Genomic DNA, 14,820 nt, shown 5'->3' with positions numbered 1-14,820 from the left:
ACTTGCAAAATATTCTTAAAAACCAACATGAAAGAATCGTGATAAGATCGTGAATCATGATCATGCCTAAAAAAAATCATGATATGATATTTTTGCCATATGGCCCACCCCGACATAACATCTTCATGTATGTAAATGCAATTAGTATATATCATGGCTAAAGGCTAATGACGCGCAACACATATCCAACTTGATAGAGCGGTTTTGTTTATTTTTATTCAGTGTGTATGTGCAGCCTCCACTTATCCAAAATGCTCCCCTTCCCACCTACATAAAACCCTTCCTGCTATCCCTGTGTACATGCGTAGGCTGTGTGGTGGGTTGTCATGACGACAGGCCTCCCTGCTGTCAGCCTACCTGGGATTGGCTTTGTGCCTCTTCTGATTGGTGCTCAGCAGTCCCCGGGCCTGCACCGCTGCTCTCAAACGACACTTTGATGGAGTTTTATTGCCGATTCTTCCGTCTCTAAATCGCTCCTGCTGTCATCTTTATTTTGATTTATGTATTCCCTGATCTATTTATGCATGTGAACAAGGGGAGGGGAGAAGAGGTGGGGGACGTGGAGGGGGCTGGGAAGAGGAAGACAGCGACAGCTACAATGCTTGCTACTATACCCGGGGGAACGCCTGCGGTACATTTGCCTTTTAAAGGCTTCAGCAACAGACAAGCACAGCGCAGCAGCAGAGCGCTACAAAGCCTTGTCTGTGGCTCCCAAACCCCCCACCCCATCCCAGCCCCCCTCCTGAGTCAATAGGCACTGTATGCATGTTCTGTATGCTCAGACAAAAAAGGTATTCTTTCAACTGCGCCCTGGCTCTCTGAAGAGGGTTAAACGGTACTGTGTTGTGGGAATTACAAAAACCAAAGGCGAGGAAAAAAAACGCGCAGGGTGTTACTGCTGCTTCAGAATCCTCCGCAAACAAGAATGATCAGACCAGAGCAGGGATTTTGCACACAATATGCCAGGCTTTCATCTGCCTTTGCCTGTCTCTGTAACCCACAGAGGCAAGCCTCTGGAAGGTTCTGGGAGGACAGGTACAGAGGAACAAACCAACCTCCTCAGGAAGGAAGGCGTGCTTCAAAGACTCCACTCTCACAAAGAGAGGGTCTCTCGCTGAGATGCAGAGCCCGTGGCATCCCCCCTCTTTATAACTTCTATCAAACAGATCAGTTAAGGTCGAACAAGGTACTTTAGAAGTGCCTCAGACTTCTGGCACTGTAGCAGTATTTAAGCAGTAAAGAGAGATCAATAGCCGAGGGTAAACGAGATTGATTTAGGTATGAGTCAATAATGGATGTTTCCTCAGTGTGCAACGTGGTGGTAGAGTTGAGGTTCAAGTGGAACAAAGGCAGACATTTTCATTTTATGACATTCAAGGTGTTCCTTCAAGTTCAATCTGCATTATTTGGTGACAGTTTATTTTACTGGTCCGTTATTTCCTAATATATTCCAAATAACTTTTTGGAAGTTTCCTGCAGAGAACAATGTCATTTGGTGCTAACTGTAGAGAAAAAAAACGACCAAGGTCTGAGATTGATGTTAATTAGAAAGAACTGCTCAATTCAAACCTAAGTAAGTATTTAGTGTCGGATTGCTAGAAAATAACTAGTTTGTACAAAGTTTTGTCCGACCAAATTTGAGACGAGATAATCACAGTGTGAAGTGAGTGTGAGTGTCGGATTGTTGGTTTTGCAAAGTTACAGGAATTGTCGGACACAGCACCCACAATTCCTGCGCGGGGAGGATGATGGAGTATATTCATTCATCTTTCAATTATTATCGGAAGCTTTATTCTTCACATATTGTATATCAAATTGTATGCTTTCATGTTGAGTGGAGCTGCTGTGTCCTGACTAAAAGTTACTTTAGCTTGGCATTTAAGTAGAATTAATTTATTGTACCAATTAACACTGTGTCTATTTTAAGTCATAGTTATTTCCAAGGCAATTGCTATGAAATTATTTGATATGTATACACTTGTAAAAAAGTGCTATCCATTATTCTTGTATGTGTTTTTTTTTAAATTATAAGCAAAGAAAAGTCATCAGAATAACATTTACAATACTCCAGAGTAAAGCGAGCAATGATGTCAGGCGCCGTAACTGTATATGACTGCGTGATACAAAACAAAGTGTTGAAAAAGGCCAAATTTCAACATTAAAACCCATTTCTGGCTAATATATGTCAGGTTATTGCAGCTCAACTCAGCAGTTTCCCATTGTAGCTACTGCTACAAAGAGGCGTTCAATAAAGGAAAAACACAGTGTGATACATGTATAGCCTGGAGATATATTTGTTATTACAAAGAGCTGCACTTATCAGGCTGTCATATGTAACTGCTTCTCCTTTATGTTTGTGTGCATGTCGGTGTTTCTGTTTGCACCTGTGGTATTGTGCTTGGAGGAACTGGAACTCATCCTTGATCCTGTCACAGGAGTCAGAGGTTGTGAATTTCAGCTGCTGCGATGAAGCCTGCCAAAGAGAAAAACACAAGAGACGAAAAAAAGTAAGATCCAAGCAAAAAGAGAAAGAGTAGGAAAGGAGGGGAGGGGTGAAAGGCAGAGAAAGGGAGCAGAGAGAGCAAAATAATCAAAAACATGAACAAGAAATCAAGCAGTTTTCAATTTGCCACTGTCCAACGGGTACGGCATCACTGAAAAATTGGTTGGCAAGTATGTTTCCACATCCGCGGGGCCAAACGCATAAAACCCTCAGTAGATTCAAAACTGAACATGCACAAAAGCTGAAACATGCCTACCCATTGTTTCTGCCAGATTTATAAACCCCTGCGTATGCACTGTTTTGTTAATCACTGTGAAATTATGTGCCTGCTCACAAGCCTAACCCACGCACAACCACAAATAGGCATAAATGGATGTTGACACACCCCTATTTAACCTTCTATAGACATAACCCAGACTCTTCCTGTCCTTGGTCTAGCACTGGCAGCATCTTTACAGCGCTGAAGCAACCTGAAGGGTTATTACTCACAGCCATTGCACACTTGCATATGCTATGAACCATAACAGCCGACTGATTGATTTAACACGAGTGAGTCAAGGTGTGTTGTTATTCCAACATTTCATATTGTTATTCCAACATTCAACCTGGGTGACAATATGTAAACCTACACGCTAGAATAAATCGTGCTTGTATAAATAAGTGCGGTAACGCACATTTATAAATGTTATTATACAGGACTTTGTGGAGACCGTGTCGAGTTCTTTGATGTGTTGAAAAGGTTTAGCTCCAAATAAAATGTCTCTTAAATTCCCAGTTTGACGTCATCCTCCTCTTTTCCACACTGCGACACACCCAGCTCTGCTCACCTATAAAACTGCTTATATGCATGTTGTAAATCATTTGTGTTGTGTGGAAGCTGATACGGACAAATCTTCTATCATAATTCATCTACATTTACATCATGATAGCCATTTATATTTTCTTTAAAGTCAATTTCTGTTTGTGGATAGTCTAGTGAATTAAACATCTGACAAATTACAATACATGATGTGAATGCAAGAATCCTGACACAGAGCTATTTTATCCTAGAGCTATTTATATGGATGTATTCTTTCTCTATAACTATGTAATATAATGTCACGTATAGCTGTGGTCGCTGGTTCTTCTTTTGTTTCCACTGTTCTCTGCACGCTCGGGGCATGAGTTCCTAAGTATCAGCGTTGCTCAAGAGGAGACATTAAATGCAAATTCCAGGTACCCTCGGGGGCTGCCAGCAGTGCTGTCGATCATACTTGGACAAGCAGATGTGGCGTCACATCATCGCAAGGACGACTGCAACCAGCATGTCTGGCAGAAATGGTGATACAACACACGGCCTAACACTGCAGAAAAAAATGTTTTACGATGAGAGGAAATGATAGAAAAATACAATGTGTGCAGCAGAGCAAACCGTAGAGCTGAAATGATAGTCAATTTATCAATTAACCCATTAGTCGATTGACAGAAAATCTATCTCTTTTGACACTGTTTGAGTCATTTTGCAAGCAAAACATTTGCTGCTCCAATGTGAGGATTTGTTGTTTTTCTCTGTTTCATGTCATCGTAAATTGAATATCTTTGAGGTTTGGACTGATAATCACACAAAACAACATTTGAAGACGTCATCTTGGCCTCTGTGAAATGGTGAGCGTTTTTCACTATTTTCTGACTTTATAAAGACAAAACCATGAATCAATTGATCAGGGAAACAGTTTGAGCTGGAGCGGTTTTGGGTCACCAACCAGCTCATGCCTTGGATTCAGCTTAAATGTGAAAGAAGGTCTTTGCAATATCAGCACCACTTCTTCCATTGCTGTCTATCTCACAATGACTTACAGGGTCAGTCCCCCTGTTGCCTTTTTAATGACGTATATCCAAATCATCGCAGTTTGTAAAAAATATAGGAAATGCATGAAAGCATCAAGTAGCAAAGTCTCACAAGGGACTTGATAGTTCAGGTTCCAGGAGGCCTGGGTTATGGGTTGTTAACTTCCTGCAGTGGAAAACGGCTGAGGCAATGCATGATCTTACCCCACAACACTGCCATGATGTCTTATGAGTAGCCTTGTGTGTAGTTTTGTGCTGGCCTAGTCAGAATTAGCTGTTCATTTCATACTGGGGCCTGCCAAACGTTAAATGTTCACTGAAAAACACTTTGGATAAAACTGTGCATCAACTGCCATCAATGTCATGTCAAAAGACTTACGTTGGGAATCATACAGCAACCTACACCGCCATTCTTTCACCTCGCCTGAGTGTTGCTATTAGCCCTTATTGTAATTCTGTTCACACTACATTCCCCAGGCAGTGGTGGATGGCCTGGTTGTGTGTTAGAGCACAGCAAGCATCAAACCCAAATAGGGACAAAATCTCATTATTTCTCAGCAGGCTGCATAATGGGTCAGGTGGGGGGAAGGAAAAAAAAAAAAAAAAAAAAAAAAAAAAAAAAAAAAAATCGACATTTTCCCACTACGATTGAGCTGGTATAAAAAAACCATCAGAAATCTGATTGCAGCACTTACGGGAAGCTAGCCCGCTGCTGTTAGGAATGACCTGTCGCTTTGTACCCTGTTCCCCACGGCATGTCGCTCAGCTTCATTTTTAACTACAAATAGGCTGCTTCGTATTCACAGAACCATGGCCAGAGAATATGCTAAGCAACAGGATTGCTTCAGGTTGTAAGAAGAGACCTGCTTGCTTCAAAGGCTGAATTATTTTTTGCTTTGTGGCTCAGTAGACATCGCTCAGCTCTAACACGGTTAAGGGTTGGGGGATGAATTCTTACAAAAGCTTCTCAGGGGGAAAAACATTTATACTCATGGTATTAGTTTGGACCTAAATATTTTAGGCAGACAGACATTTAGGAGGTGATTCAAAAAAAACAAAAAAACGCACAGTCTTGCAAAACAGTAGCAAGCACAGTGACTTTAGCCCTTACACTTTCAAATGTCATGACAAGTGCTGACATTATCATGCTGCCGCCACACACACAGAAGCCCCCAATCCACACAAACCAAGCCGCTGCTCAGAGACAGAGGCTCTGACTGTAAAGCAGAGTAACCTTTTCCATTATCTCTCCAGCCAGTATGGCATGGACCAAACTCAGCAAACAACAGCTTGGCTATATGGGTCTGTGCCATACAGAGCCTGTGTCAACATGAGGCACTTAGCTACAGGCAGCCATGCAACCCACACTGCAATAGCTGCTCCCTGCACTGGCTTGGTTTCTGAATACCGTGTGTGTGTGTGTGTGTGTGTGTGTGTGTGTGTGTGTGTGTGTGTGTGTGTGTGTGTGTGTGTTTGTGTGTTTGTGTGTCTGCCTTCAGGTTACCCCCTGTGCCGGAGGGTAGAGTTGTTGCCCTAGATCCGATTTCCTCGCAGTGTTGCGCAGTATGCAAACGTTTAAAATACCAAAGTTTCTCACAGTCAACAGCCCCCAGGTGGAGCATCCTGTTCCACAGGGACAAGAGACGGAGAAGACAGACAGCAGAAGAAAAAGACCAGGGAAAAAGGAAGCAAGAAAACAAGAAAAATTTAGCGAGAACTTTAGAAAGCCAGAACATCATAAAGTCAAACTAACAAAGGCCAGGAGGTGAATTTTAGGACTTTTAGAACTTAGTATGATTACTTTTTCTGAATAACTTCTGCAAAAATATTATAGCTTTGGTTCCATTTTGTTAGCAATCAATCAAATAAAAGTATGATGAAACAATCTTTAGGAAGAATTTGGAAACTTACTACAGCGATGGCTTTGTTTCTTGAGGAACATATCACTAACATCATACAGAGTGAACTCTTTTATTATATTTTATTGCTATATTTTTATGGTCATCATTATTGTTGGCAACAGGCTTTTACTTTATATCCTGGGGAGGAGTCATTTAGGAGGGCTTTTGTTTGTACTGAATGGTTATTGTATTTTAATTACGTATAACTGGGTTGATGATTGACCTGTGTATATAGTCAAACAGTTCATATAATACGGATTTCACTTGTGATAGACAAACACTTGCATGCTAAATTTAGACTTTTATTTACAAAGTTATGAATTGGGAAGGTAAATTGCCTAACCAGATCTGAAATTTGTCTGTTGTACCAGATTAGTCATTTCAAATGTTTGATTTTAAATTTTCCTGAAAATGAAAAGTTAAAATTCTGCGTCTCCGCGAGCCTGAACTTTTTTCATTTTCAGGGGGCTTGGTGTGCATGGTGCACTTGCTGCTGTAGTTTTGTTTTAACTCTTTATTCTCATTCACCTTGGCAGTATTCACTGTGGGATATAGTAGATAGATTTTAATACAGGAAAACTGCTTGCCCATAGGGGCAATCAGACAAAAGACAGTGGTCGACATCTGGTTGCCTGAGGCGACTAGCTTCTCGTCAAGCTCTCTCTGTTTGGTAAGAAACATTTTTAACCAAGAAACTCACACTTCACCTTCAGGTTGAACCCCGAATGTGGCAACATGGATGTATTTACAGCTCAAGTGAAGCCGTATTCAGCTGAGGGCTGGCATTAATTTTCTAGATTGGCTGAAGGTGATGTCAACGTTAGCTCACGGTCCTACTGAAAGGATGGAAAGAAAGCAACAACGATTTAGGCCAAAGTTTTCTTACGAAAAACTACGTCAAACACAGAATCAAAACTGTCTTTTATACAAAACTGACGGCACTTGAGTATTAAGAACACAGACACGATTTCCATCAATTAACATGCAGCAAACTGCAGGAGCTTAGAGCCTAAAAGACAACTCTCACAGTGCTATCCTGATACTTTTGCCACAACAGAACCAGACTGTGGGCCTCTCTCAGCTCCATGCAGTATACACAGCTAACAATGTTTATTATCTCTCTCTCTGTCAGTGACCAAAACAAGGTGCTCCATGGGGGCCTGAGAGCGCACAACAGATGGATGCCCATAATGTTAATGAAATACTGTCGTAATATTGTGACACATGCCATCTGCTGTGACAAAAAAGGTGCTTACACGCTGCGTGAGCGAAAATGTATTTGTGCAAGAGAGTGGCTAATGTGTGTGTGTGTGTGTGTGTGTGTGTGTGTGCGCGCACGCTTTTGTTTGTGTTACAGAGGAATAGCCCAGACAGTGTGAATGTGACAGAGAAAGATGTGTGTGTGTTGAAAAGAGAGAACCTTAACAGTGAATAGGTGTGTCTGAGGGACAGATTTTCTGTGTGCATCTGTGTGTGGGGTGTGATAAGCTTGTGTGTATGAATCATACACACATACATACAACAGCCCACACACACACTCTATTACATGCAAAAATTTGCATAGCACGCGCGCACACACACACACACACACACACACTCACACACACAGCACCTAAATGTAGGACAATCTCTAATTTGATTCTGCCCTGCTCCTTTGAGACGTAATTAAAGCATTAAAAAGCTTTGTGCGCTGGTGAGGCAATTGAGACAGTCTTCAGCGAATAAATGGGATTCATCGTTTCAGGAAATGGCTGCCCCACCCCCATCCCACCCGAAGCCCACTCATCGTCACCCCCCCCCCCCCCCCAACCCCCTCTCAACACACACCCACCCTTCCTGGCCTCATCATCTGGTCCAATCCATGTGAAATCTACTGTGAACCATAATGTCTTTTTTAAATAAGAAGCAGGCTAAGGCTGTTTCTGCTCCATAGATCAGTCGACAAAAGCAATGGGAGGGGATGGAGATTATAGTGGGGGGGTGGTGGGGGGCTCAGCTTTATACACACACTACAGTGATCAGACACACCAACAATACATAAATGCGGTACATATATCCAGTAGAGTGTTTAGACACACAAGCAGAGCACATACATATGCAGAGTACACACACACACACACACACACACACACACACACACACACACACACACACACACACACACACACACACACAGACACACAATAGCAGCGGGACACATTGGAAAACATCCTCCTCAGTATAAATCCTGCCTGAGGGTAGCGGCAGTGTGGGGATTGTATTTCCTGGAGCAGTGCCTGACTGTTTACATCTCAGTTGGAGTGTGTTTGTGTGTGGTGTATCTGTGAGTGTGTGTCTGTGTTGGGGGGGGCAGGGATGGAGCCTTGGCATTGTAATCACTCACTAATGACTGGATGTTATCTCACTCCCACTTTTTAAATGAATGCAGAAAGATCTACACTGACTAACAATTGGCCTATTTCTCAACACCAGGCTGTCCGTTTGCTCCATAGCAACAGTCCCAAGGATGCCATTTCAGCCATCCGCCCTCCCTGTCCATCACAGACTCCTGTTGCCCGGTTGAAGTGCGATGGATGCAGTGACACTATTATTAGAAAAAAACATTTCCTAATCGACTGAAAAGTATTTCTGTTGCAAAATAATCAATAGCCTTTTTCAGTTGAGTTCGCGGCAAGATTAGAAAACATAGGGGTAAATTAAAGCCTAGGTGTGAGTGCGGTACGTGTGTGGTTTAGATGAATACTTTTGTGGAAAAGTGCTGAGAGCAGGCACAGAAAGCGGTGTTTAGATGTGAAGCCTTTGGGCAGTAATTCGGCACATATCAGTCATGGGGAAATGTCCACTTTCTGAAGGTTTTCCCATCCCTTTCCTGTAAGATCTATGCTATTGAAGGGGGGGCAGTTATGTCTTGCTGTGTGTATATTGGTGATATATACCACGTGTGAGTATGTGTTTAACATGTAGGCAAACCTCTCAGCAGAAATCCTTTATGACGTGACTCACTGAGCCAGACGTTGAGGTCTTAAGCCTTTTGCTAATACACCAGCACCAAACAAGATCACATCCTCCATCTAAGAATAGCTCCAACTAAACAATTCCATCTAAATCTAAAGCGTATGTGCCCAGTGATCTGAGAGAGGGACAGGGCTAACTGGCCCGCGTCCAAGCTCACCTCGGCCAACTCTGTCTAGGCCAAGCGAGTCTTGCTATGTTAGAAGCTCGGTGTGTGTGTGTGTGTGTGTGTGTGTGTGTGTGTTTTGTGTGTATGTTTGAGGGGAGGCTGAGGAATAGGATTGTGTCTTCAGCCGCTCTGGACAGGGGCTTTAGAGCGCAGAGAGAGCCTAATCCTGTTTGGGCCAGGAATTTGATTTTGATTATTATCTCTCACGAACCAAGCCAAGGCTTACCCCCATTTCTGCAGCGTTATCCCCACAAAACACACACATACACACACACACACACACACACCTCCCCCTTGCAACCCAACAGATTTGACCTCGTTAAGATGCTTTAAAGGGGATTATTCTACTTTTATCACTTCGAGTGAAGTGCCCTTGCAAACATAGGCTTGGCATGGCTCGGCCTCCCTCCCCGCTTTGCAGAACTATCTTGACCCCCCTGTGCAAGGTCAGCCAAGCGCGCAGTACAAACACACACACACAAACATGACACTTGCGACACACTGCCCTGCAAACACAGATGCACTTGTGCACAAAAATGTAGTAGACTGTACCAATAAGTGCACACAGCACACTCAACCATAGCAGACACAAGGTGGGGGAAGGCATATTATGGCACAAAACGCACACAGGAGAAGAGTGCAGAGATTGCACAGCCAAGGGAAATGGGCAATTTGTCAAGAGTAGGGAAAGTGGTGAGGCCGACAGGGCTGTGGGTTTGGAGACCATAGCTGAGATTAAAGCCAGCCTCGCTGAAGGGGGGGGGGGGCTTTAAGATTACACCCAGTACGGTTGTGCAGATGATTGATGCCTGCTTGTAAAAACCAAGGTTATTGCTTACAACAGCCAACGAAGGAGGGTAGACTGGGAGGGAGGAAAGGAAGATTAGTCCCAAAGTTTGCAACAAATAAGTGGACAATAAAAGCAGAAAGCTGGAGTGCTGGCATGTGTCTGACACTGGGGAACTTTTTGCTTCATCTGTTTAATTGAGGAGCCAACACTAAAGTTCTTGTGTGTGCACGTATTAAAAGTTTTAAGGGGTAGAGCTATTTTTTTCCCCTTGAATCCAATTCAAGTTAATTTAATTTTGAGTATCTGCTAATGACTCCCAATCTAATGTTTATATCATGCTAGATAATCATGACATTTCAGCACGTTTAGGCTGCGCTTAGACTTAAAAGTACCAGTAAAAAAAACAAAAAACAAACACAGGTTCCTCTTTTTTTTTCTCCATGAGCCCCCTACAATGACAGTGCTCTCTGTGCATTAAGGTTTCAGTACTCTTCCTAACTAGTTTGTGCAGTCATAACATCTAAAGGAAAGTGTTTATGGCTGTTCCCGATCCTCAAAAGGCAGAACCTGCCATCACAGAGAGGCAGTCTCTCCTCAGAGGCAATCATGGTGCTGCACTCGGGTATATGCATGTTAAGTGATGGAGGTACTGTAGTTGCGTGAAGAATAAAAAAAAAAAAAAAAAAAGAGCGCTTGACAGAGAAGTTTAAATTCTGCCTATTTTCTCACCTCTGAACACCTGGCTAATTGTTGTGTAAAGTGGGTGTTACTTGTGGGATAGTCTTATTTGAAAAGTTACAATTATTGTCGGATGCAGCTGCTCCATTCTGACATCAGAAAAGTTTGTGGTGAGGAGGTTTCAGACGCTGATCAACGATCCGACAAGCACTTAGTTTGATGTATACTGAAGCTTAAAGGCATACTGACTACAGTCTTTAATGCCAGTGCTGAAGTCTGAGGCTTCAGCAAACAACATACGGGGTTACCTGGCGAAAAAGTTGAGCCCGACACCTGAACCAATGCTACATCACCCTACATCATTCAGCCAGTCAAATATGTGCATATTCCTGGCAGAATACTTCATAACTTGAAAGACATAATTCAACTGTTTACTTCCTGCTTGCTCTCAACAGAATAACTGTCGCTGTGGTAGCTTTCCACTTGTAAAATCCTGTCTTGTAGCATCGTATTCCACTGTGCAGTGTCCGATAATCCTACACACTCATAAATCTACTTAAATTAGACTTCCTTGGTTGTATTTCGTCTTCTCACTGGTTCCTGTAGTCACACACCAAAATCAATGCAGCCCCTAATGTTTTTTTTTTTTTTTTTTTTTTTACAACACAGTTCTATTTTCTGCCTGAACATTGAGGAAATTTCATTAGCCTGTGTGACACAATTGACAGGATGTCCCATTGAAAATATCAAGCATGTTAAATAAGGATGGGACTGGTTGCAGACATCACTGCGCACTCAGGAATAGCAGGGCGCCAACCTCACAGCAGGGTGGTGACAATACCTGCCAACGTGTATCCTGAATACAACACAACAGGAAGCGGTACAGCAACCCTCCCCCCTCCCCTCAACCCCTCCTGGACAAACAGACTGAGTGAGGGAGGTTTTCATTGCCTTGCTGTGAATCCTCATGGTGTCTGAATGGGATCTTGGTGGGGATGAGGCGACATATTGTTCCAGTCAGAGTCTTACTGCTCTTAGGCAGACAAACAGAGCAGCTAATTCTCTTGTCTGGACTGGTGCAGTGCCTTGCGTTTTGGCAGGTCTAGGGGCTCTGGCCGGGCCGGGCTCGGCCAATCAAGCTGCCCCCCGTCGAGAGGCTTTGTTCCAGCCCATCGCACCGTTCTGCTCTGGGGAAGGGCTGCCCCGCCCACCACCACCACCACCACCACCACCACCGCCCTCCCTCCTTCCCACCTCCCACACACTCCTCGTAGGGAGCCGCTGCTGAATACTGATGCAGCCGCCCCACTCCACACACACCCCACGTTCACTCCCACACAAAAACACACACACACCACCCGATGAGCTCTCGACAGCGTGTGTGAACGTGCGCGCAAACACATATGAGCAAAAACTCATTACCATTTTATTTTTTTCTCTTCAAGCACATCCTTCAGTCATGCACAGACACACACACACACACACACACGCACACAAATCTGCACATACACTGAAAGAGAATAATGTATACAGACAACAAAAGGCCATCCCACACAAACAAAGCTGTCAATTGCTTATGAATTTGTAAAATGACAGCCTATACTACATTCCACCCCCACATCGACATGCAGCCCTCGTCCATAAATGCAGCAGAAACACACACACACACACACAAACACACACACATATTCACATCAGTAGCTCCTGCATACTTGAGCAAAACCAAAAACATGGTACAACTGAGTTGACATCTATTTTTATTTATATTCACGTTCTTTCTGGTGAGTTTGCTGCGGTGCATTATGCAAGGCAAAGCAGCCCGAGCAGACAAAGAGGTACACATACAATTCAGCTTGTAAATCTTATCTTTGATGTGGTCTGAACAAAACCACTTACTTACTTCAGTCAAACTGGAAAAATGGTCTTAAAACTAAAAAGGGAGAGATCTGTCAAGGAGATATGTTTGAGGAAACTACATGAAAATTTCACTTTTCACACTAGAAAACATTAATTGATTATATCACTACAATTGAATCAGTTACAATGAAAATAGTGTACAATATAATTTTAGATTATAAAATGGGATGAACGAATGATTAGAGTTATGCCAGTGGGACGGGGCAATGGGACAGCTATAGTCTTCACTAATGAGTTTGCTTTGGGAGATACCTTAAAGTATCTTATGTCTTACTCCTTACATCACCTCCTGATTGGATTATGCCTCTATCTGCTTACACTAAACAATGGACTAAGGAAAATATCTCCTCTAAAAAAAATACCATACTTTTCATTTCTTTTTTTTTTCTTTTACATCAAAGAGAGTCAAAGTAAGAAAGAGAGAAAATCATTTTAAATCCCATTGACATTTCATAATAACGCAAATAAATAAAAATCTACGATTGGGACATAGCCTTTCTCAACAGTATGTTGTGTTGTTAACTCCATATGTCTACATGTTTACACAAGGACTGTACTTTTTTTTAAAAGGGACAATTTAATACAGTTGTTTATTCAATATTTCTGTTCTTAGCTGCCTTTGATGAACCTCATTTCCCATTAGCTTTTGTGAAGGTTTCAACCTCAACTAAAAGCAAGTGCTGTAATGGATGCTGATTTGTTTTAGAATATGGAGAACGAACCACCAGGAACACTGATGGAAGAAACTGGTAAATTAGAGATTGCACTAAGTCACATGAGCTAGTGGAACAAAGGCTAGCCAGGACATGACGTCATAAAGCAAGAAATTTGTCAAAACTGGGCTGCCATGAGCATCGTGAAAGACTGAATGAAAACAGAAAACAAACACAACCCAATACTATCACTGCCCCCTGTTGTTTATGCTTGGAACCGCATCTAAAACTCGAGTCAAGATAAAAATTTTAGGTGACATATTCAGATGTAAGAACGCATGAAATTGATTTTGGATAGCTTGAAGCATCATCAATCACATACTTGTTGTTATGTTTATATGGTTTTCTTGAAAAACAGATGTCTTGGTTATTTTTTCACAGTATGTTTTATTGATAACAGCTACAAACCACACAATGAGCTGTCTTATATTCCCTTGGTCTTGCCTTTACTATATAAATATCACAGATAGTTTGTGTTTTCTTGAATGAAACGCATGTTCAATAAAAAAAAGAGTCCATATAGGTTCCTCTTCAGTTATTTCTGTCCAACACAATAAATAACAAAATGAAAGTCCTGTAACTGATTGGCCCAGCGGGAGACTACATCATTCATAGAGTGGTGACATGTTTTCTGTCATCTTGATTCAGTATTTCCATCAAGCCAGAGGCTGCTCTAGTGCACTCCGTGGTACTCCAAAAGGATGGTGCAGAAACAGCGTGTCTGCAAAATATGTCTGTTTTGCATCCACATTAGTGAGAATAAAGGTAGAGTTGTGTTGATAATACGTGCACTGAAAAATGACCTTGAGAGAATAAATCTGAAGCACTTTTAAAACACTGACATGTAACTAACATATAAAGAAAATTGCTCACTGCTATTTGCTACTCTTTTTGAGTCACGTAATTCTTTCTAATTCAGTTTTTTGGCAGCAATGCACACAAAATGGCAGTGGCAGCCTTGAGTGTTAAAGTATTTGGCTGGTGATTTTCTATATTTTTGTTATTGTCAACAAATCTCATGTGCAGTGCCAAACCAACATGGAACTCATCCTACTTACAAGTACTCTATGTGCATCCAACCACTAGATTATAAAATTTCTCAAAAGAACTCCAGTACAAAGTCTAGAGGTTGTGATATGTAGCACAAAAAGCTAGCAAAGCTCTGTGAACGAAACAACGTTCCTGTCGGCCGTACACAGAACCCCTTGCCTGAGATTTACAATCTTATCACTGTTATTATTCCTTGGAGACGTTTCTAAACAAAGTACGGTAACCACTCTTTTTAGAGACGAAGGAACATGTCACCCAGC

At 42.2% G+C, this 14,820-nt stretch overlaps 1 protein-coding gene across 2 annotated transcripts in view; it reads right to left on the bottom strand.

Moving 5' to 3' along the window:
• The window catches only part of tle5 (TLE family member 5, transcriptional modulator), a 48,687-nt gene that overhangs the window by 25,709 nt on the left and 8,158 nt on the right, over positions 1 to 14,820 (bottom strand). For both annotated transcript variants that reach the window (XM_044361577.1, XM_044361576.1), the window contains exon 2: positions 2,385 to 2,473. In XM_044361577.1, the coding sequence (XP_044217512.1) occupies positions 2,385 to 2,473 (89 nt within the window). The remainder of the gene's footprint in view (positions 1 to 2,384; positions 2,474 to 14,820) is intronic.

The sequence above is a fragment of the Thunnus albacares genome, chromosome 9, assembly GCF_914725855.1.
Source record: "Thunnus albacares chromosome 9, fThuAlb1.1, whole genome shotgun sequence".
Taxonomy (NCBI): Eukaryota; Metazoa; Chordata; class Actinopteri; order Scombriformes; family Scombridae; genus Thunnus; species Thunnus albacares.
The sequence above is the reverse complement of the archived record's forward strand: the minus strand, read 5'-3'. Positions and strand labels throughout refer to the sequence as shown.